At 38.1% G+C, this 25,681-nt stretch overlaps 1 protein-coding gene across 3 annotated transcripts in view; it reads right to left on the minus strand.

Moving 5' to 3' along the window:
- Nucleotides 1-25,681, minus strand: part of NME7 (NME/NM23 family member 7) — a 245,293-nt gene that overhangs the window by 137,001 nt on the left and 82,611 nt on the right. For all 3 annotated transcript variants that reach the window (XM_070266293.1, XM_070266294.1, NM_001301143.1), the window contains exon 7: nt 23,975-24,080. In XM_070266293.1, coding sequence (XP_070122394.1) covers nt 23,975-24,080 — 106 coding nt within the window. The remainder of the gene's footprint in view (nt 1-23,974; nt 24,081-25,681) is intronic.

Consider the following 25,681-nt stretch of genomic DNA (forward strand, 5'->3'; position numbering starts at 1 on the left):
TTAAGGTTTCCTTCCTTCTTACCATTTTGATACTTATCAAATTTGAAGGAAAAAAGAGAGAGGAAACAATAATCATTTTACTATTTATTAGTAGTTCTAGATAGTTTTACAGATAGAAAGTCATTAAATTGTTAACAAGGTAAATGGACAATATTCTTCAAAATTATGGTAAAATTGGTTTTCACAGTTAATAATCCAGTAGTTGCAATTTTGCCACAAGTCCCTACATAAAAAAATATTTCCTGTGGAAATAACTAATTCTCATGTTAAGGTCTCTCCTGAAGTGTTGATATTTTCTGTTGATTTCACAGTTTCTATACTCTACAGGAACCTGTACATCTGAAAGCAACCTTGCAGCCAAGGAAGCCCCCTCTCTTATACTGTGGAAAAACTTGAAAAACACCTTTACCATGAATGTTAAACTTACTCCTTGCAACAGTAAGGTAAAATAAGAAAAGAAAACCCTACTCATAGAAATGAGAGCCTGTGAAAAGGATGCTTTGATAAGCAAAGCAACTTACAGAACTAAACTTTAAAGAAGCAGCTGGGTTGTGGTACAAGACAGTTCACCATAACCTGGATGGATGGTGAGAAATTAAACCGAAAGAGGGGAAAATGTCAACAAAGAAATCTTGCATTTTACTGGGTAAGATCCTATCAAAGAAAAGTTTACTCCTGATATAGCCAAGAATGCATGAACTAACAAAATTGATACATAAATAGATGATATGTTTAATATTAGTAACCAATTTAAATCAACTTGGAGAAATTTGATTTCTTTTTAAATTTAATTCTAGTGAAATAAAATTAAAAGATATTTTAACTAAAAAATAGGTCTAATGTGTCTTTAAAATGTGACTGATTTAAAGCCAAACCAAAGCTAGAGATTATAACAGTTTAGATTAATTTTCAATGCCAAAATACAAAAGAAATCACAAGCATTACTATCCAACAGAAGGAATTTAATACTAATCCTAGCAAACATGCATAACAAATAATCTTAGGTATAAAAAACAGGTGGGAAAGCTTTCTGTCTCCAGCTAGCAATATGTTACTAGGCAATACCACTTCACTGATAATCTTCCAGTAATTTTTAATTAGATGAAAAGATAAACTCACAGATCAGTTTGGGTGCAAATGCCTGTTATAATTTTCTGCCTTCTATTAAGCAAAAATATTGTAAAATCACATTAAATCAATTGCAGATGAGAGTTTGGATTCAGCAAAATTGTTAAATTGAGAACTAATGAGGCACTTAGGTCTTAAAAGATCTCAAATTAATCCATTAGCTGATCATAAAATCTATTCCAGTAGTAAGTAGGCTTATAAACGATAGACCTAATTCTAATGCTAATCCAATAGCATTTCTGATTCTCCACTTATACCACACACCCAGATCTAAAATACACGTTTTTCCTTCCCAATGTCCTAACAACCATAATCTGTAAATTTCTTACAGGGCAATCAAAAGAGTAACCGATATAGCTTTATAGATGTACCCACAATATGGTAGCTCAGTATATTAAAATTCATCATAATGTAATTAAGAGAGCAGGAAATAGTAAAGGCAGCCTCCACACCAACATAGGAACAACAGAGAAGACTCATAGGATCTAAGATCTCTAGGAAAAGGCAGTCAAGAATCCTTCCCTACTGGGAAGACAAGGATAGACTCAGCACAGCAAAAGAAGCCAAAAACAGCTAGCATGGTTGGAATAAGATTGTAGTTTTAAAATAAGGGCAGTCTAAGAAAAATAAAGTAGGGTACTGGATAGATAGGCCAGAAACTGAAAATTTTGTAATATCAGGCAAATAGGCCAGCACAAGTCCAAAGTCAAGGCCAGGTTACCACATAAAACAAGTCAATCACACAATCACAAAGCAATGCTAAGTTTCTATACCACAGAACACTGCCAGCTTCTGGGTAGGGCGAGACCCTTCCTAATCTTACAAGAGGCCAGGCCCTCTTGTGGCAGGTGGAGTAAGCACAAGTCCCACTAGAAGCCGACTTCATGTTTCTAGGAGATTTTCATGAATATGATTATACAAGTGCTATAGATGTTATAACTCATCAATGGAAATCTGTTAGTTTTATAGCCAAACACAATGGAAAAGACTGAAAAAGTAATTCAATACCAGGTTTCCATTAACTCTAACATGAACAAAATGAAATAAATAAATCCTTTCCTTTCCTTAAAACTAGTTCTGCTGTTTGTCGCCTTTCTAAAAGACATATAAAGAAAAAGGTTCTCAAAGTTAGTCTTTCCACACTTTTTTTTAAATAGGCACACTGATTTTTATTTATTCCAGCTATCCAAAGTCACAGTTAAGGAGATCCACAAATTTAGGGATCTTATTTCAAGAACATTGTTTCTTCTGTTGATTTTAAATGGCTCTATCTGTTTTCCCCAGCTGGCAAGACCTATATTGCCAGTCATAGACAGGCTTAAAAACAGATGAAATGCCAAAACATGGGCCATAAATTATATAATTCATGCTCCTTGTCTGTTGGAAGCACATACTGCATGCACTGGATACGGACCTCCATTTTTGCTGTTTCCCAGCATAGTCCTTATGGAGGGGGCAGCTTTGCTGTCTGGTGGTTCTCAAAATGGGCTGCCTGCATAAGCAGCATTAGCATGACCTTGAAACTTGTCAGAAATGCAGATGTTCTGAATCAGACACTCTGGAGGTAGAGCCCAGGAATCTGAATTTTAACAAGCCCTCCAGGTGATCTGGATGCACACTAAAATTTGAGAACCGTGACTGAGCAAGATCTCTAAGGACAACAGAGCACCACGGTGACCACTCTCCTGGCCATGAAAAAGGCTAACGTGTGCTGAAAAGCCTGGGATTGGAATTTTCAGTCACATTCTTCCCTAATCCCACTACTTCAAACCTACATAATCTTAACAAGGAAGTCATAAAAGTGTTAAACTCTTAAATTTTGAAATTTTTGTCTTAATTTCCCCCACCCTCTATCATTTAATGTTTAAGAACATCCTCCACTGGAAAACATGCAAAATGGGAATAAAAGGGTACGTAGTGAAAGCAAGTCTCCCTCCCATTGCAAGCCCAGTCCTTCTTCTCAGAGGCAATCACTCTTGGTAATTTCTTACATATTTTCATAGAAATATTCAACATCTGCACAAATATACAGACACGGCTTTTTTGTTTTTAATGAAATGAGAACATACTATACCATCTATACTATGTCTTGCCCAATTTCTATATATTTGCTGTAAAATATTAAAAGTATATATTTTATGGTAAAACATAACAGATATGCTTAGTCTAATAAATAATTTTAAAGCAAATACCTGTGATAACCACCACTCAGGTCAAACACAAAAAAAACAACAAAAACAGAACATTGCCCGTACCCCAGAAGCCCTCTGAATGCGCCTCCTATCATCACCATTTCTCCCCTCAGCAACTACCTGACTTTGAAATAACCTTTTCCATGCACTTTTGTACTCTTTACTACCTACATTTACATTCTTGAAAAACACAGTTGACTTTTGCCTATATTTGGACTTTATGTAAATAGAATCACATGATATACATCCTTTTATGTCTTGCTTATTTTGCTCAACTTCATGATCGTGAAATTCACCCATGTTGTCGTGTTTGGCTCTGTTTGACAGAGAAGGAAGAACATGCCACATTGTAAATAGAGTCTCTGAATGGCAGGACTAAGTTATTTTTAAAATAAACATTTTTCTGTATTTCTAAATTTTCTATAAGGTGTATTACTTCTATTAATACAAGAAAAATCCCAGTAAAAGCTATTAAGGCAAATTGCTGGCTAAAACTTGGTATTACCCACCTCTGTATCTCTTTGGTGTCTATTCCTTAAATGAAGCCTTCTGGTAGTTTAAATGGCTGAAGAGCACAGTTACTAAGGAAAACATTCAACTTTATTTAATATATATCAGTGTAAGATGTTTTTCTTAGAGTCATGACTTTTCCTAAAGAACTCAAATTGGTTTTACATATATTACCTAATTTATCCTCACACATACTTGCAAAGAATTTGAGGCATGTATGTGGTACCACATTAACTAATAGCAATCAGATTAAATTAAAACTATCATTAATACAAAGCCAATCACTGTAAAACTCACAAAGAGACGTTGCAAACCATCCCTTTGATAACTAGGCTATTCTATAATAACTACCATGAAAACAGCTCTGAAGAAATAACAGAGTAATCCACTCCCCACTTTCCATAAACACAAGCTACAGTATGACCACACAGAGATGTAGCAGATGTAAGTTGGTGATACGTTACAAATGAACTAACCACCAAAACAAGTTTGAACCACGGGCTTTCTGGAGTAAGAAAGATGTACGCAGGTGCCCATCAAGGGACGAATGGATAAAGAAGATGTGGTATATATACACAATGGACTACTCCTCAGCCATAAGAAATGATGAAATCTGGCCATTTGTGACAACATGGATAGACCTTGAGGGTATTATGCTGAGTGAAATAAGTCAGAGGGAGAAAGTCAATCAGAAGTAGAAGATAAAAACAACGACAAACAAATAGCAATGGAGATTGGATTGGTGGTTACCAGAGGGGAAGGGGGGGAGGGCAAAAGGGGTGATGAGGCTCACACGTGAGGGGATGCACTATAATTAGTTTTTGGGTGGTGAACATGATATAATCTACACAGCATTTGAAATATATTACAAGGTACATCTGAAAGCTATATATTGTTATGATCCAATGTTACTGCAATTAAAAAAAATTAAAAACTAAAAAAAGATGTATGCATATGTAGAAAAGCAGACTAACATTTATTAATCCACTCAAAAGGCAATTACAGCAATGATGTCCCTTTAGCATTTGTTTTGTGTCAACTCCCATCTTTTAACATGTCATTTGGAAACTCGAGCTTTTTAACAGAACTTTTTGTAAGGTACCATCTTTTCTTTAGATGTGTGCCCTTTTTCTTCCTCATAAGAATCAATTATATGATCAGAATTTAAGCATTTATAATCTGCCATGTAAACTGAGTCATCTTTTAAAGTCTTACAAGAAGAGATCATGCTAATTTGGCCTTTCATCTTTAAAATATTTTCTGAGAAAGTAAACCATGTGTTCTGAATCCCTGGATCCCAGCTCCACAGGGATTGGTCCAACTCCTGGGGTGGAGGAAGGCAGCAGCCTGAAGAACAGGACCACAGCCTAGGCGGGAGTAACTCCTGTCTTCCTTCTGTCACTGTGCAATTACACAGGCAGTTCTGCAGAGGAGGGTGAGGAGACAGAATAAACCAGGAGCAAGGGTTCCTCCAAGATAGTGGAATGGGAACACACTACCTTTGCTACCAACTCTTTCAGATATGTTTTCCTCAAGGCTAGATCACATCTAGCTATGTTCAGCATTAGTTATCATGAGTTCTAAAATTACATGGTCTTCTAACAAACAGGTGCATGAAAATTAGGCAAAGGCAGCGGTACTTTGTCATCAAGTTCTGCATAAAAGCTGGCATTGATCCTGTTCCTGCTAGAAGTCTCTGCACATACCTAGAACCTAATAGGTCAACAGATCAATATTTCAAAGGCATATGTGTCAAGTTGCTTCAATAACATCATTCCCTGAATGGTGACTGCTGAATCCTAACGTATGCAAAAGTGAAACGAAGGAATGGGAAAATGAAACTTCCAACTTGTTTTCAAATGAAACAACCCTCCTTCCAATAATCATCATCCCTTAAGCAATACAGCATGTTCCACAAGTCTTAGTGCAGGTTTTAGTAACTTAGAAGTATAAATGCTACAATTGTATAATAAAATACGATTTGAGAGTTTAATCATATAAATGTCTTTTTAAAATGTTTACCAAAACATAAACGTTATCCAAAATACAATAAAATGGAATAAATATAAAAGATATTTAAATAATTAAGCTTGCAAATGATAAGTTTGTAGCTTCTATACTTCTAAAGTTATAAAAGCTTAAAACGGCATTAAATGGACTTTCAAGACACCTACCCTAGAAGTCACTTTCCTTAACGTTACACTTCCTCCAATGCTCTTTCTTTCAGTGAAACTGGGTTTCATTCCAATCTCACTAGAAAGCAATGTCAATCTAAGGACTGTCTAGCGGCAGATCAAACTTTTCTGTTATTGTCATTAAACAACTGCTGTACAGGTAGAAGAGTATTAGAGAAGCCACCTTGTCAGAGCAGAGTGCCCTGGATACCCAAATTTTCCATCAGGCCAAGAAATTCTCTCCAATCTAAAATCTAGCACAGGAGACTGCTTCTGAGTTATAGGAACAACTGAAAACCAAAGGTGACTCTTCCCTAACCATCCCCATGGCCGTCCTTAACCTGCCACAGGGAACCACTATATAATATTCATAGGGCTAGCCTCTGCTAAGGCAGAGCATCAGAGGAAATGCAGGGTACTCACCGCCCTCAAATCTTCTGATAAATGATTCTCAAACTGGGTATTCACTGGGACAACCTGGAGACACTTTTTTTTTTTTTTTTTAACATTTTATTTTTTCTTTTCCTCCCCAAAGCCCCCCCGGTACATAGTTGTGTATTTTTTTTTAGTTGTGGGTCCTTCTAGTTGTGGCATGTGGGACGCCACCTCAGCATGGCCTGATGAGCGGTGCCATGTCTGCGCCCAGGATCCAAACTGGCGAAACCCAGGGCTTCTGAAGCAGAGCACGCAACCTTAACCACTCAGGCATGGGGCCGGCCCCGGGACTTTTTAAAATGCATATTTCTGGGCTCTAGTCCAGTGATGTTAGGGCCCAGGAATATGCATCCTAAACAGTACCCCAAGTGGTTCTGGTGCACATTAAAGTTTGAGAAGCACTGTCTAACATACGAATGGCACAACACTGCTAGTTCAGGTTCAAGTATCACGTTGCAACTATGTGAAGGTCTTAGGATGCTTCATACCACTTGAGGGAGACTGCTACACTGGTGGTCCCCAGTGAACCATAATTCCTGATATTCATGCCTTTGTGTTATCCCCGCTTATATTGACTCTGGACTCGACCACGTGACTTGCTTTAGCCATTGGGACATTAAGGCATGAGGCAAGCAGAGGGTTGATGAGCACATGCACATTGAGGACTGTCTTGGAATGCTCTCCCTAGAAGCTAGCAACCATGACATAAATTTAGAAGCTCTGGATGATGAGCTACTGAATAGGATAGACTACTGAACGAGGAGATGCCACATGGAAAGAGTCTCTGGAGGACAAGAAGCCATCTTGTACATTCTAGCTCCAGCACAGCTCCTAGTTGAATGAAGCCACACAAGTGACCCCAGATATACCACAGAAGAATCTCCAGCTGAGGCCAGGGAATCCACAGAATTGTGAGAAATAATAAACTGTTTTTAAGGAACTAAGTTTTGGAATGGTTTGTTATAAAGCAATAGATAACTGAAACACTATTAACTCAAATTTTAAAAAAATGCATCATGTGATATAATCTCTAAAATGACTATTACTAATAGCTAACATTTTACTGATCCTTACTATGCAAACCGTTCTAAGCGCATCACGTGTATTAACTTACTTGTGAAGTAGGTTGTCACCTCCATTTTGCAGATTAGAAAAACGAGGCTTTAGAGAGGTCAAGAAGTGATTCCAAGATCATACAATTTGTAAGTGTCAATCCACAAAAGTATAACAGACATTCCAAACAATTACCCTTGCCAGGCACAATAGGATTTTCACTGAACTTTTTGCCATTCCTTTATCTAGATTCTCGCCTCTTCTAACTCAGACAGATGAGTATAGATCTTTTGCTTGAAATCACATCACTGAGCTCTGAAGAGAGCCTGTAGTTCCTGATGCACACATCACAGTTGCTAGGTGCCAGTGCTTTGGCTGCCTAGCAACAGATGTTTCTTTATTCCAGTCAAGTGTGAAGAACAAGCCCTGACTTGCAAAGATAAAAGACACAATGACTTCATTGATAGAGAACCTATAGTTATAAAGCCACAGTTAAGCCTGGAACCAATCTATTCAATTGTCCTGCTTTCACAAAGCAACATATTCAAACAATCAAAACTATCTACTCATCCTCGAACTGTCTCCAAAAAGGAGACCTCAGATAGAACCAGGTTTATATGTTAGGAAGGACTTCTTGACTCTGAGTTTGAGACACTATAACATAGTGCCAGAACTGTACACTCAGAAGGTGTGCATTTTATGTTATGTAAATTATATATCAATAAAGCTGGCTAAAAAATAAAAGTTAAAAAATAGAATTAACATTCTCACACCAATTACTTGGAAGATGGGAGGAGACGATTTTAGTGGCTATTTACAGCATTCTAAAGTCTCTGTCTTTGGGTCTGGTCTGGTGGCGCAGCAGTTAAGTGCACACATTCTGATTCTCAGCAGCCCGGGGTTCGCCGGTTTGGATCCTGGGTGCAGACATGGCACCACTTGGCAAGCCATGCTGTGGCAGGCATCCCACGTATAAAGTAGAGGAGGATGGACATGGATGTTAGCTCAGGGCCAGTCTTCCTCAGTGAAAAGAGGAGGATCGGCAGCAGTTAGATCAGGGATAATCTTCCTCAAAAAAATGATAATAATAATAATAATAATAATAAATTTAAAAACATATATATATATAAAAATAAAGTCTTTGTCTTAGGAAAGATCTGGAGAGGGTGAACAAGTTTACATTTTACTAATAAAATTTAGAGTTAAGTACTCGTGCTAAAATTTAGGTAGAACCAATTAAAAATATATACTCTATGGCAGACGTCAGTAAACTTTTTCTGTAAAGGGTCAGACAGTTAATATTTTAGTCTTTGTAGGTCATACTGTATCTGTCACAACTACTCAAGTCTGCTATTGTAGCATAAAAGTAGCCATAGATAATACATAAATGAATGAGCATGGCTGTGTCCCAATAAAACTTTATTTACAAAAACAGGCAGCTGACCCAATTTGGCCAAAGGGCTGTAGTTTGATGCCCCCGATCTAGGGCTTTCAAACCAGCAGATAAACAAAGGAGAAAGAAGGCAATAAAGAAAACTTTATCCATCCAACAGAATGCTGGAAAGAAGCGGGGGGTTGGGGAGGAGTGGCAGGGAGGCAGGGGAAAAGAAAGAAAAAACTTTAAGCAAGATAAAGAAAGGACTCCAAATAGATCAGTAATCACAATAAATGGCAGTAGGTTAAATTCAACTATTCTATGACAAGACTACTAGATTGGACTAAAAAAATAAGAATTTTAAAAATAGAAATGAAACAAAATTCAGCCATAGTGACTATAAGATACATATCAGAAGCAAAAGGCTAAAAAATAAATCAGAAAAAGATAATGCCTCTCTTTAAAGTAAATGCATAAAAGAATTAACAGGGATAGATTAAGACATGCCATAATGAGTAAAAAGATATAATAATCCCATATAGCAACAAAGCCTCAGGATATGAAAAGCCAAAACAGAAAGGAGAAACTGACAAATTTATAATAGGCAATTTTAACATGGAAAAATTTAACAAAGCTTTTTTCAGAAGCTGACAAACCAAGCAGACAAAAAAACGTAAGGCTATAGATTTGAACGACAGGTTTGAATCAATAGTTTTTTATGTATAAAGAGAGAACAACACAACAAATACCTTCTTTTCAAGCATACATGGGAAATGTTTCTTAAATTAACCCTGCACTAAGTAACAAAGGATATCAACAAATTTCAAAGAACCAACTGTCACAGAGCGCATTCTCTGACCAAAAGAGACTCCTAAATAACACGTGGGCTAAAAAAAAAAGTTACAGTGGGGAGTACAAAACTTTCAGAAAAGTATGACAATGAAACCAACACTGTCCCGGCAATCAGAGTTTGTAATCTGGTGGAGGACACATATAATGATCACTAGTCAAAATTAATATATTATATACTGTAGCTGTATATTAATCATATAATAACAGAAACAGTAAACTGTGCTGAGTGCTACGAAGGAGAAGCAGAGAGCGCCAAGAGAACAGGTCCCTTGGGAACCTAGCATTTTGTGGGGGGGGGGGGGGAAGTTATTAAGTTAGGTTTCCCTGAGGAAATGACATTTGGGGGGTGGGAGGAGGGGGAGGGGCTGCTCAATTTAGGCAGAGGGAATGTAAAGTCATACAAAAAGGCCGTGAGGAGAGAAGGAACAAGGGGTGTTTATGTAACTGAAAGGCAGACAGTATGCTGGAGAGCAGGAGCAATGGAGAGAGTAACAGGGTAAATAAATCATACCCAGGAAAAGCAGATTCTTGAAACAGAAGAAACAAATAACTGCTTTAATCAAATTAAACATCTTTAAAAATATGAAAAGGATTATTCCTATTTAACTAGGAAGTTTGAAGAAGGTATTCTGAGTTTGTAATTCTCAGGAACTTGTTCGTTATTCATCTCTTAACTGCCATCACCTGGGCCAGAACAGCAGTAATTTCTCTAAGACCTATCCTACACTCCAAGTATTTTTCACGAGTCAAGATGTAGGTATTAAAATCACCCTTCATACCAATTATTAGATAACCCTCTACCAGGAATGCCCTTCCACAAGCAATCAGTGGACCTCGGTATTCATGGAATAATGCAAATAGTCCCAGCTGTGGAATCAAATAGCTCTGGACTTCAGGACGTTACCCACCCCTTCTGATTCTTAGATTCCACACCTTAAAGTGCGGTTAATAATCAAACTCGATGATAGGGATTTATAGGGTCCAACTGATAACACACGTAGAGGCAGAATGGCACAATGTGATAGAGTGAAGACGAACCATGCAAATCCCAGCTCCACTGCCCAGGAGCTGTGTGACTCTGGGCAAGTTACTTAACACCTCACTGTCTAGATTTCCTCCTCTGTGACATACCTAACCTCACAGTTTTGAGAATTAAGTAATTCATGTAAAGTACTTATCATTCCATAACATGAACTGCAATTAGTAATAAAACTGTTTTTGTTGTTCTATACTCAAGAAAAGTCCTAACAGTTTCATCAAGAAAATTTGAGGAGACCTTCTTGCCCTCTGCTCTCAGTCAAGTCATTACAACTGATAATCATAGGAATTCTCATTTTTCTCTAAAGCTTATTAGATGTTGGAACATATTTGCAAACAATTTCACTATTTCTAAATGAAGTTTTTTAATAGCCGCAGAAAGACCTACTTTTCAGGACTTGTACAAGTGATTAAACGTAATCCTTCCTGGGGGTGCAGATTCTTTTGCGGGGACTAGCAGAACTGTTGAGATTCCGTATAAATCAATATATCGCAAAGTTCATTTAAAGCTCCCCTAACTTACAAACTCATTAGACATTTTCACTGTCTATAATTTTGTGTCTCAAAAATGCATGCTAAGCTCTATGCATTCGAAGTCAGGGTCTTAGGCGTAGTTCAATGTACTTGGTGCATGTGTTACAGATTCCCTTTAATTGTCTACTCTCTCAAGTAGAACATAAAACAATCACAAAACTCCAAATCTGTGACATTCTAAGCAAAACCGGGCCCACTCCAAGAATTTTTAGTGAAACAGAGTTAGATTTACAATATTTAAATCCACTCTCTTTACACCAAAAAACTTTACACCTCTTCCATAGTATCCCAGAAGTTGAAGTACTTGAAGGAAATCTAATACAAAAAAGCTGGGAACTTAACCAATTCAATCAGCCCAAAAGCAGGGGTTCCACATGGTAGAATGAGCCTTCTAGGGCACGTGGCCTACCGAGCATCAAAACTACCGCTCAGGGTGTAAATTAAAACTCTAAAAGAGGCTCTGAGGACTAACAACGCAATTTTTAAAACTGAGAAACTTGATAAATAAAATCTTCCTGATACCAGTCCTGTTTTAATTAGCATATCAGAGACGATTCTGGCATTAAATTTACAAACTGGCCAATATTCTAAGAAATTATTTGCTTCCTAACTAATTAAATGTAAACTGACAACTCCAAGACTGTCTCTCTGTCTTTTTATTTTTTTTTATTTATTTTTTTTTTTATTAATGTTATGATAGATTACAACCTTGTGAGATTTCAGTTGTACATTTTTGTTAGTCATGTTGTGGGTACACCACTTCCCCCTCCGTACCCTCCCCCCACCCCCCCTTTTCCCTGGTAACCACCGATCAGATCTCCTTCTCAATATACTAATTTCCACCTATGAGTGGAGTCATATAGAGTTCGTCTTTCTCTGACTGACTTATTTCGCTTAACATAATGCCCTCGAGGTCCATCCACATTGTTGTGAATGGGCCAATTTCGTCTTTTTTTATGGCTGAGTAGTATTCCATTGTGTATATATACCACATCTTCTTTATCCAATCATCAGTTTCTGGGCATGTAGGCTGGTTCCACGTCTTGGCTATTGTAAATAATGCTGCGATGAACATAGGGGTGCAACGGACTCTTGAGATATCTGATATCAGGTTCTTAGGATAGATACCCAGTAATGGGATGGCTGGGTCATAGGGTATTTCTATTTTTAACTTTTTGAGAAATCTCCATACTGTTTTCCATAGTGGCTGTACCAGTTTGCATTCCCACCAACAGTGTATGAGGGTTCCTCTTTCTCCACAACCTCTCCAACATTTGTTGTTCTTGGTTTTGGATGTTTTTGCCAATCTAACGGGGGTAAGGTGATATCTTAGTGTAGTTTTGATTTGCATTTCCCTGATGATTAGCGATGATGAACATCTTTTCATGTGTCTATTGGCCATATTCATATCTTCTTTTGAGAAATGTCTGTTCATGTCCTCTGCCCATTTTTTGATCGGGTTGTTTGTTTTTTTGTTGTTAAGCAGTGTGAGTTCTTTGTATATTATGGAGATTAACCCTTTGTCGGATAAGTGGCTTGTAAATATTTTTTCCCAATTAGTGAGCTGTTTTTTTGTTTCAATCCTGTTTTCCCTTGCCTTGAAGAAGCTCTTTAGTCTGATGAAGTCCCATTTGTTTATTCTTTCTATTGTTTCCCTCAACTGAGGAGTTACAGTGTCCGAAAAGATTCTTTTGAAACTGATGTCAAAGAGTGTACTGCCTATATTCTCTTCCAAAAGACTTATTGTCTCAGGCCTAATCTTTAGGTCTTTGATCCATTTTGAGTTTATTTTGGTGTGTGGTGAAAAAGAATGGTCAATTTTCAATCTTTTGCATGTGGCTGTCCAGTTTTCCCAGCACCATTTGTTGAAGAGACTTTCTTTTCTCCATTGTAGGCCCTCTGCTCCTTTGTCGAAGATTAGCTGTCCATAGATGTGTGGTTTTATCTCTGGGCTTTCAATTCTGTTCCATTGATCTGTGGACCTGTTTTTGTACCAGTACCATGCTGTTTTGATCACTGTAGCTTTGTAGTATGTTTTGAAATCGGGGATTGTGATTCCGCCGGCTTTGTTTTTCTTGCTCAGGATTGCTTTAGCAATTCGCGGTCTTTTGTTGCCCCATATGAATTTTAGGATTGTTTGTTCAATTTCTGTGAAGAATGTTCTTGGGATTCTGATTGGGATAGCATTGAATCTGTATATTGCTTTAGGTAGTATGGACATTTTAACTATGTTTATTCTTCCAATCCATGTGCAAGGAATGTTTTTCCATCTCTTTATGTCATCGCCTATTTCTTTCAAGAAAGTCTTGTAGTTTTCATTGTATAGATCCTTCACTTCCTTGGTTAAGTTTATCCCAAGGTATTTTATTCTTTTCGTTGCGATTGTGAATGGGATAGAGTTCTTGAGTTCTTTTTCTGTTAGTTTATTGTTAGTGTATAGAAATGCTACTGATTTATGCACGTTAATTTTATACCCTGCTACTTTGCTGTAGTTGTTGATTATTTCTAATAGTTTTTCTGTGGATTCTTTGGGGTTTTCTATGTATAAGATCATGTCGTCTGCAAACAACGAGAGTTTTACTTCTTCGTTACCTATTTGGATTCCTTTTATTTCTTTTTCCTGCCGAATTGCTCTGGCCAGCACCTCCAGAACTATGTTGAATAGGAGTGGTGAAAGTGGGCACCCTTGTCTTGTTCCTGTCCTCAGAGGGATGGCTTTCAGCTTTTGTCCATTGAGTATGATGTTGGCTGTGGGTCTATCATATATGGCCTTTATTATGTTGAGGTACTTTCCTTCTATACCCATTTTACTGAGGGTTTTTATCATAAATGGGTGTTGGATCTTGTCGAATGCTTTCTCTGCATCTATTGAGATGATCATGTGGTTTTTGGTTTTCATTTTGTTGATGTAGTGTATCACGTTGATTGACTTGCGGATGTTGAACCATCCCTGTGTCCCTGGTATAAATCCCACTTGATCATGGTGTATAATCTTTTTGATGTATTGCTGTAATCGGTTTGCCAAAATTTTGTTGAGGATTTTTGCATCTATGTTCATCAGTGATATCGGCCTGTAGTTCTCCTTCTTTGTGTTGTCCTTGTCAGGTTTGGGGATCAGAGTGATGTTGGCTTCATAGAATGTGTTAGGGAGTTCTCCATCTTTCTCAATTTTCTGGAACAGTTTGAGGAGAATAGGTATTAAGTCTTCTTTGAATGTTTGGTAGAATTCTCCAGAGAAGCCGTCTGGTCCTGGACTCTTGTTTTTGGGGAGGTTTTTGATTACCGTTTCTATTTCCTTACTTGTGATTGGTCTATTCAGATTCTCCATTTCTTCCTGATTCAGTTTGGGGAGATTGTAGGAGTCTAGGAATTTGTCCATTTCTTCCAGGTTGTTCAATTTGTTGGCATATAGTTTTTCATAGTATTCTCTTATGATCTCTTGTATTTCATTGGTATCTGTTGTGATTTCTCCTCTGTCATTCCTGATTTTATTAATTTGCGATTTCTCTCTTCTTTTCTTGGTGAGTCTGGCTAGGGGTTTGTCAATTTTGTTAATTCTTTCGAAGAACCAACTCTTTGTTTCATTGATCCTTTCTATTGTCTTTTTTGTTTCAATATCGTTTATTTCTGCTCTTATTTTTATTATTTCCCTCCTTCTACTGACTCTGGGCCTTGTTTGTTCTTCTTTTTCTAGTTCTGTTAGGTGTCGTTTGAGGTTGCTTACGTGAGCTTTTTCTTGTTTAGTGAGGTGAGCCTGTATTGTGATGAATTTCCCTCTTAGGACTGCTTTTGCTGCATCCCAAATGATTTGGTATGTCGTGTTCTCATTTTCATTTGTCTCCAGATAATATTTGATTTCTTCTTTAATTTCTTCAATGATCCATTGTTTGTTGAGAAGCGTGTTGTTTAGTCTCCACATTTTTGCACCTTTCTCTGCTTTTTTCTTGTAGTTGATTTCTAGTTTAATAGCGTTATGATCAGAAAAGATGCTTGATATTATTTCAACTCTCTTGTATTTATTGATGTTTGCTTTGGTTCCCAAAATATGGTCAATCCTTGAGAATGTTCCATGTGCACTTGAGAAGAATGTGTAACCTGCTGTTTTTGGATGAAGTGTTCTATATATATCTATTAAGTCCATCTGGTCTAATTTTTCATTTAATTCTATTATTTCCTTGTTGATTTTCTGTCTGGATGTTCTGTCCATTGGTGTTAATGGTGTGTTGAGGTCCCCTACTATTATTGTATTGTTGTTGATGTCTTCTTTTAGTTCTATTAAGAGTTGCTTTACAAATTTTGGTGCTCCTGTGTTGGGTGCGTATATATTTATAAGTGTTATGTCTTCTTGGTGGAGAGTCCCTTTTATCATTATATACTGTCCCTCTTTGTCTTTCTTTATCTGTTTTGCTTTGAAATCTACCTTGTCTGATATTAGTATAGCGACACCTGCTTTCTTTTGTTCATTATTAGCTTGGAGTATTGTTCTCCATCCCTTCACTCTGAGTCTGTGTTTGTCTTTGGGGCTGAGGTGTGTTTCCTGGAGGCAGCATATTGTTGGATCTTGTTCTTTGATCCATCCTGCCAGTCTGTGTCTTTTGATTGGGGAGTTCAATCCATTTACATTTAGAGTGATTATTGAGACGTGGGGGCCTACCACTACCATTTTGTGTCTTGTTTTCCGGTTTTCTTCAGTTTCCTTTGTTTCTCGTCCCATGGTTTAATCTGTTCTGCTGTAGAGCTGCTACTCTCTGTTGTTGTCCTTCTACTTATCTCCTCTGCTCTTGGTTTTGTAGCCCCTTTCCTTTTTTGGATTTTTCAGGAATGAGGGTTTTCCTGAGGATTTCCTGAAGAGGAGGTTTTGTGACAATGAACTCCCTTAATTTTTGTTTATCTGGGAAAGTTTTTATTTCTCCATCGTATTTGAAGGATATTTTCGCTGGGTAGAGAATTCTCGGCTGTAGGTTTTTGTCCTTCAGATTTTTGAATATATCATTCCACTCTCTTCTAGCCTGTAAAGTTTCTGCTGAGAAATCTGCTGATAGCCTGATGGGGGTTCCTTTGTAGGTTAGTTTCTTTTGCCTGGCTGTCCTTAATATTTTCTCCTTGTCGTTGACTTTTGCTAGCTTCACTACTATATGCCGTGGAGTTGGTCTTCTTGCATTGATAAAGTTTGGAGATCTATTGGCTTCTGTCACCTGAAGATCCATCTCCCTCACCAGATTTGGGAAGTTCTCAGCCATTATTTCTTTGAATAGGTTTTCTGCCCCTTTCTCCTTCTCTTCTCCCTCTGGTATACCTATAATCCTTACGTTGCATCTCCTAATTGTGTCTGATAATTCTCGGAGAGTTTCTTCATTTCTTTTAAGTCTTGCTTCTCTCTCCTCCTCTGCCTGCAACAATTCTATATTGCCATCTTCCAAATTGCTAATTCTTTCCTCCATATTATCGGCCCTACTGTTCAGAGCATCTAGATTTTTCTTAATCTCCTCTATTGTGTTCTTCATTTCCAATATTTCTGTTTGGTTCTTCTTTATCGTATCAAACTCTTTTGTGACATAGCTCCTGAACTCGTTGAGTTGTCGGTCAGAATTCTCTCTTAACTCAGTGAGTATTTTAATGATGGCTGTTTTGAAGTCATCATCATTTAGGTTATATATCTCATTTTCTTTGGGATTGTTTTCTGTGTATTTGTTACTTTCTTTCTGTTCTGGAGATTTAATGTATTTTTTCATATTGCTTGATGATGTTGATTTGTGCCTTCGCATGGAGATAGAGTTTAGTTGCTCCTTTCACTTGTTTCAGCTGCTGCGGTGGGGGGAGCAGCTGTTTATACTTCACCAACCAGGAACCCTGTCCGTAGTTGCTAACTGGGCCTGGGCCCCTCTTCGTAGCCACAGTGGCCCTTTGGATTCCCTCCTCTGCCGTGGGGGCCGTCACGGGGGGCTTCAGGCTGCAGGTGCCTACTGTTGTTGCCCACCTAGATGCGCTCTCTCCTTGGGGTCTGCAATGGTGTTATGGGCTTTTCCAGCGGCCAGGGGTGGGATCACTTATATTTGTCGCTCCGTTGCTGTCGGCACCCACCAAATCTCACTTGTCCTCTATGGGTCGCAGGAGAGCTATTGGCATCTTCTACAGTCTGTGGTTAGTACACCTAGCTATGCTGCTTTTGCCCTGGGGTCTTCCAGCCTTGTGGCTGGCGGCTGGGTGCCTTCTACTGGTGCTGTGCAGAGGCTTTCCCTAAGGCTTCTGTGAGCTTGTAGGGTTTCCCCCTGGGCTACTAAGCTGGGTCTCTGGAACTCTCTCCAGCCCCAGTCCTCTCTGAGATCTCCGGCAATCCCTAGCCTCACCGGGCGGGCAATGGCAGCTGGGGGTCGCCCCGCCCTCTGGGCTTCTCTCCGGGCCTCTGCCGGGAGCTCTGAATGCTCAGCGTGGCCCCTCTGCTACCGGCAGACAGAGAGTTTTGTCTGCTGCCTGGTGGAGCTCCGGCGCTTCCCCTCCGGGTCGCCGAACCGGCCTTTGAAAGTTCCCCCGCCCCGGTCCTCTCCGAGATCTCCGGCAATCCCTAGCCCCACGGGGCGGGCAACGGCAGCTGGGAGACCTCCGTGCCCTCCGTGTCTCTCTCTGGGACCCTCCGGGTGCCCCGAGCACCAGGCTGGGTCTCCCCGCCAATGGCGGGGAGAGCCTCTCCCCGCGGGCTCAGGTGTGCAACTCCAAAGTTTCCCTCTGCGTTTAGGAGTAATTGCGGGGGGTTTAAGTAGGGTTCTGGTCACCTGTTTCCACCGTCGCTCCTCTGTTGTGTTCTCGCTCCTGCCCTAGATGTGTGTGGATCCTCTGGGGGCGTCCGTTGGAAGAAAGCCGCTTGCGGGTACTAGGCTGCCCGTCGGGGTCGGAGAGTTTTCACCTATTTCCACATCCTCCCGGAGGAAAGTCCGTCCGCCTTCCGATGTATAGTCGCGTGGGTGTCTCAGACGTCCTGAGATGCTGTCTGGATATCCTTTGTCAAGCGATAAGTGTCCAAATAATTGTAGACTCGAAGGGCGAGAGACAGAGGACTACTCAAGGCGCCATCTTGGATCTTCTGGCCTCTCTCTGTCTTTTTAAAAATAAAACCTAAAATTGCTTTGAAACAGTCTGACAAATAAAAATGGCAAGCAATAAGATATATTGGAGTATATGAGGAAGCCATTTGGTATAAACCTAATTAGGCCTGACTTTGTTTTTTCCAAAAGGGCCTGACTGTGGCTGTTGAGCAAGCATTGTATATCTGCTTAGACATTTCCTATGGCCAGAACAAAGGCTTTGAGATAAAGGTGCAACTTCCCCCCCATATTAGCATTTCCTTAGGGATAAGCATTTTTCCTTAGGCTAGGAATTGATTGCTGCACTCACCTTTGACCACCCAGCTCACCTGTGACCAGTCAGCTATAGACAACAGACTGCCACCCTGCTGTTTCCATCAATCGCTGTGCTGACAGAGCAGTCTCACGACTATTGTAAAAGGGACATTTCAATCCTACGTGAAACATCCTCTCTGGGGGTATATAACCAGTCTGCGCACCCCACTTCTTTGGTGCCCTTTCTTCCTTCGGGAAGAAAGGCCCCAGGTTATAATCCTCAGATTTTAGCTCAGAATAAACTCACCCAAATTTTCACTTATAGATTGGTTATGGATTATTTTTGTCGATAAGTCTCTATGAAAATAGAATTTCTACAGCCAAAACACAACATTGAGATACAGAATACAATTTTCTTCTATAAGAATTTTCACAGAATAATAGAATATCTGGATTTAAAGGCTGAGAGGAAATTTTAAACCATCTTGACTCATTTTACTGAGGAAGAAACTAAATTTCAGAAGGGGCAATGTTATGAACAAAGCAATAAAATTGTTTAATGCATAAATCTATTTTAAAAAAGAAAAATTTCCAACAAAACTTCAGGGTTCTAATACTTCAAAAGGCTAAATTTTTTGGCCACTACAAGTGCAAAAAACAGCTCTCCCAGATTTGGCTGTCACCTCCTGCCCAATGCCAACCGTAATGGACAATCAGAGCAGGTAACAGCTGAGGGCTGCTGAATCCATTAGATGTAAGCAAGAATCCTACTGCACGGACTTACATTAGACCCAGACTTTAACTGAGGAAAACAACAAAAGTACTTCGTTCCTTGAACAATGACAGGGATTTTCTTTCTTTCTATGGATAATGGATGTGGATGCTGGATTTTATTAGCATTGCAAACTATTGCTTTGTTATTAAGGAGTCATTCAACTTAAAAATTAAAAGATAATGATAGTAGTCATAGTGGTAGCAGTAGCAGTAATAGAGTAGTAATCATGATAGTAATGATGTCTAACACAGATATAGCACTTAGCTAAGTGCTGGGCACTGTGCTTAGGACATTAGTCCCTACATTTAATCATTTAACCACTTCATCATTACATTCAATGCATTTAATCCTTACAGTTACCCAGCGCAGAAGGTATGCTATTACTCTCATCTTACAGATGAGGAAACAAGGTACAAAGAGGTTATGTAATTTATCCAAAATTCCACGGCTAGTAAGTAGCACAGCCAGAAATTCAGAGTATGCAGCCTGATTTGAGAGTAAAAATAATTCTTTTCAGCGATGGAATTAAACTAAGTACATATGAAGGATACTGAGGACATCAAAACAAACACATTGCATCATTTTGAATTGAACAAAGAAGACATGAACATTCACCTTTTTTCTTCCCTTTTAACCTGAGCCCCCAAATGATAAAATATATTTCAATATAGATATATAAAAAGATCACAAATGCTCCAAGTATACCTTATTATTTTTTCCCTCCACCTACTCCACAAACTAAGCCCTTTTTTTCTAGCTCTCTTAGAAGTGAGAAGTGAACCTCCATAATCTTATAGATTAACTACAGGACTAAGAACTAAGGCCACCTACATCCACATTACTTTATCATTTGTGCCAAGAAATTCTTACTCACAAAGATAAGGCTGTAAATCAGTAAATAACTTCATTGTTTGCTTCAGGAACTTCCCAAAAGTCCATTTACCCCAACAATAGACTACTCAAACAGTCCCCTTCTCACAATATTCCTTCGGTTGGGCAAACAACTCACTTATCAAATAACCGCGTACTTAAAAGACTTGGTTAAAAGCCTTGCCTCGCTGTTTCCATTCATCCTAAACTACCTTACCATGAACTTTGCCCAGTTTCAATCAGATCACTGCACTGGTAGACCTACCTTCCATCTCTCAGGGTCATACCCGAAACTACAGTGTCTCCCTTGTAGTCCACTATGACTCCATCAGAGCTGCTCTCCTCACCATAGGACCAAGAAACTTAGTTTTGCTCTATCAACAGGCTAATGTGGCCTTCTGTGGGGCAGTCAGCAGTCAATAGAAGGGAATGACCCTATTCCATTTCAGTTGCTTTTTTATCAACAACTTTTTAAAAAAATTTCTTCTTCTCTCATACGTATATTAGATCACAGGTGAAATTAAATATATCACAAAATGAGATCACTATAGAAAAAGATAAACGTAAATCAGCAATTGAAAAGGGAATGAGCGAATCTAATAACATTCAATATGAGACAGCAAACTATATTTCACTGTAGCCACAGTTTAAGCTGAATTGGGTTAATTACATATTTCAAAACAGTCTTAAAGTCTCCCTAAAATCAAGATTTAGAAATAAAAGGAAAAAAAGCCCTAAAATGTCAAAGTTTAAAGTATTCTGCCATCTGATTAGATTTTACAAAAGTTTCCTTTACTTTAACTCATATGCCTCTAATGTTATATATCAAATATGAATATATGAAATATAGTTGATCTTTAAAAAACAGCTCTGACTAAAAATAATTTAAATCTGTATAAATATAAAATTAGTCATTTTTTTATTTTATTTATTTATTTTTCAATTTTTATTTTTTTCGGACGTACATCATATTTCGAATTCTGTATACACTACATCATGTTCACCACCCGAACACTAATTATCGTGCATCCCCTCACATGTGACCCTAATCACCCAAATTAGTCATTTTGACATCACCTTTTATTTATATAATCACTTTTATTAGATTTCAGTTATATTTATTTATGGAATTATTAAAGTATATAACTAGTATTTATTTTAATGTTATTTGATTTTATTTCTGACTCTTTCCATGTATCATATTTTTCCTTAGAAAAAATTAAATCAGATGAAAATCAAATTGGATGTATTAAAATGCCAAGCTTTTTATAAAGTTGAAGGATTTAGACAAGAAGAACTTATCTCTTCACATTAAAATGTGTGTATATACTGTGTGTGTGTGTGTGTAGGTACGTTTATATATATACATCCCCATCTATCCCTAGGTAAGAAAAATGAGTGCAACATAAAATATCTAATTTTTTTCATAGATTATCAACACCAACCATCTCAAATATTACTACTACTTTCCATGGAAGTGTTACTAACTATGTGACATTTTTGTTGTTATTGCCGTGGAGCAATACGTGTAGTGTAGAGAACAGAACAGGGAGGTTAAAACAGAGCAGGGTTTGCATCCTGGGTTCCCTACTCTAAATTGGGGGAAATAACTTATATAGCCTCAGCTTGCCTATCTGGAAAAGAATGATATATCCCCCTTCTTGACATAAGTGCTGTGAAGATTAAGGAAATAATACAGAAGGTACTCAGTCTACTACCTAGGACATAGTGGCAGTTCTCCATAAATGTTTGTTACCCATCATGCATGTTAGTTCCCTGTAATTATGGTCCTAAGTGTCTATAAGATATTGAAGTGCTTCCTAAATAATTAAAGAAGTATTAATTATGCAACAAGATCTCTAAGGTTCATATTCTTTCAACAAATAATTCTACCTCTAGGAAACCAGCCAGAGGAAATGATTAGAGATATTCTCAAATATTCATGTACAAAGAGTCTTCAAAACTCTTTTTTTTTGGGGGGGGGGGGAGTGAGGAAGACTGGCCCTGAGCCAACAGCTGTTGCCAACCTTCCTCTTTTTTGCTTGAGGAAGACTGTCCCTGAGTTAACATCTGTGCCAATCTTCCTGTATTTTGTATGTGGGACACCACCACTGCTTGGCATAATGAGCAGCATGTAGGTCCTTGGCCAGGATCGAAACCCACGAAACCCAGGCTGTGGAAGCTGAGTGCACAAACTTAACATCAAAAAAATGGAAACAACCTAAGTACCCAAATATTATACTACATCTATTTGGCTGCATACTGTACAACTATTAAAATATTCATGAAGAATTTAAGAGCATTCAAAAATGCTTCTAAAAATTAAAACAGCCTGTAGATCTACATGTTAACAATTACATTCACGTGTGTCAGTTACACATATATACATATGCAGAAGAAAAGGATTGGAGAAGATATCAAAATATTAACAATGACTAACTCAGGATGATGGGAAAACAGGGCATTTTGTTTTATTTTTTACTTTTTTTTATTTTCCAAATTTTCTACCATATACCTGAATTATTTTAATACTTAGAAAAAATAAAATTTAAACAATCTATTCAATTATGTTTATCATTTAGTATATTCTAGCTTTTTAAGGGGGATCTTTTAAATTATACCCCATCTCATTTTCAAAAGATTTGAAATAGCTGACAGAAATACACATAACAGACTAAAATAAACAGATGAAAAAAAATAAAGAAACGTGCAGACTCTCAGCATACATCCACATATACATATTTATCTACCTATCTATTTATCTTATGCATGTGTGTATATATATATATATACATGTCAGTCAAACTTGGTTTCAGATACTGAAAATGGAAGGAAGTTTCTTCAGCTTTCTCAGAAAGGGCATACTGCAGATATGATACACATTGTTTCAAATTGTACATAAGGAGTGCTATTTAAGTGAATTAAGTCAAACACAGTTATGTGGTTGGGAGGAGAGGAGGTAGATTAAAAGTCAAGAAATCAAGACCTGTAACAAGATGAGCATGACCATGATCAACCACCCAAAGAACGCCTCTTAAAAGTGCACAGATACAGGGGCCAGTCTGGTGGAGTAGGGGTAAGTTTGCACGCTCCACTTCAGCAGCCTGGGGTTCGCCGGTTCAGATCCTGAGTGCAGACCTACACACCGCTTGTCAAGCCATGCTGTGGCAGGTGTCTCACATATAAAGTATGGGCACAGATGTTAGCTGAGGGCGAATGTTCCTCAGCAAAAAGAGGAGGATTGGTGGCAGATGTTAGCTCAGGGCTAATCTTCCTCAAAATAAAAAGCAAAGTTACAGGGTCAAGCCTGGTGGCATGGTGGTTAAGTTCACACACTCCATTTCAGTGGCCCAGGGTTTGAGGGTTCAGATCCCAGGCAAAGACCTACACACCACTTGGCAAGCCATGCTGTGGCAGCATCCCTCATACAAAGTAGAGGAAGATGGGCACAGATGTTAGCTCAGAGCCAATCTTCCTCACCAAAAGAAAAAAAGCACGCAGATACAAAGATAAAGAGAAATCTAGATTTAGACAGATTTTTCCCTCATATTTTGACACCCTTATTCATGTGTCTTCAAAGAAAAAAATAAATGGAAATATTAAAATTATACTTTAATTTCTACATAAAAAATATGTCAAGAAAATAAACATTAACAAAATAAACTCCTATTAACAAAACATATTGGATATTGTGTAGCGCTTACCTTCACTGATAGCATGGGGCTTAATAATGCAACAGGTACAATCGGTAAATTTAGCAGTGTTTGCTGGCCCACAAACTCCACTCGAAGGAAAAAATAACTCCATTTCCTAAACACAGAGAGAAATGATTTTGCATACGTAATCTCTTATCTTGAACTCCTAAGATGGTTATGTAAGGAAGAACTATACAATTCTTTTAAAGTTTCATAATATAAATTCTTTGTTTCAGACTTTCTAAAAATGATTTTTACAAAGAATAACTGAACACTGTTTCAAGTATTCTAATCAAAAGAATATATAAGAAGTATAATTAAAGCAATAAGAATATGTATCAGGGGCCAGCCCAGTGACATAGCAATTGGGTTCGCACACTCTGCTTTGGCAGCCCGGGATTCGCAAGTGTGGATCCCGGGCGCAAACCTGTGTACCGCTTGTCAAGCCATGCTATGGCAGGCGTCCTACATGTAAGATAGAGGAAAATGGGCACTGATGTTAGCTCAGGGCCAATCTTCCTCAGCAAAAAAGAGGAGGATTGGCAGCAGATGTTAGCTCAGGGCTAATCTTCCTCAAAAAATAAAAATAAAAAAGAATATGTATCATTCTGTCCCGGTATTAAAATTGATAATGTCTTATATTTTAAGCATTGGAAGTAATCAACATAAAGTTCCTATTTTTGCTAAAGCATTAGTTCATGAGACAGGTCTAATTTTAAACTTTTCATTAAAATATGTAAAATTAAAAACTAGGAAATCTTTATATAAACAAAGATTAGTATTCAAGAATCAGAAGTATAATTAGTTAAAACTAATTAACCTACTATGGTTCCAGTATAAAATCAAATCACATGAACCTTACTTCATAAGCAGATTCAGGGTGTTATTTGCTCTGCATATGGTTTATTAAAATGACAACCCAGCAATCGGAACTAGCCAGAAAGATGGTCACACTAATCAGTTATTTTAATGAGACAGACGCTTTTCAGCCTCTAAGCTTTTACTACTATTATTTCTACTATTCCCTCTAAAGCCCTCTGTCCCAAAGACAATGTATAAATGGCCAGTTCAAATAGCACCTCCTCCAGGAGGCCTTTTCTAATACCCTCCATCAGTACCCTGTGCTCCTCCAGAGTTGTGGTTATTTGGGTAACTGTCCTCTACTAATTATAAATTAGAAGAAAGGAACTAACTCGTGTAGGTTTGTAGGTCCTTTAGCACCCAAAACAAATGGCTCAAAGTACTCATTTTATTGAATTTAAAAATTGAAAGATCATGTTAATGCACCACACTGATGTGTGTGTGTGTTTCTGTGCGTGTGTGTATATATATATATAAAAGATTGGCCCTGAGTTAACATCTGTTGCAAATCTCCCCCTCTCTCTCTTTTTTTTTATCCCCAAAGCCCCAGTACATAGTTGTATATTCTAGTTGTAGGTCCTTCTAGTTCTTCTACATGAGCTGCCACCTCAACATGGCTACTGACAGACGAGTGGTGTGGTTCCATGCCCAGGAACCAATCCCAGGCCGCTGAAGTGGAGCACACTGAACTTTAACCACTAAGCCATCAGGACTGGCTCTGATGTATATTTTAAAAAATAACTTGGGAAGATGAAGAATTGCTTAAATAGTAGTATATACACTTGAGCAATTCTAGTGCTAAGACATTGTAGAAGAAAATTAAAATGTTCTATCCCTTAGACACCAAGTACCTTT

This window comes from Equus caballus, chromosome 5 (genome assembly GCF_041296265.1).
Source record: "Equus caballus isolate H_3958 breed thoroughbred chromosome 5, TB-T2T, whole genome shotgun sequence".
NCBI classification, from domain to species: domain Eukaryota; kingdom Metazoa; phylum Chordata; class Mammalia; order Perissodactyla; family Equidae; genus Equus; species Equus caballus.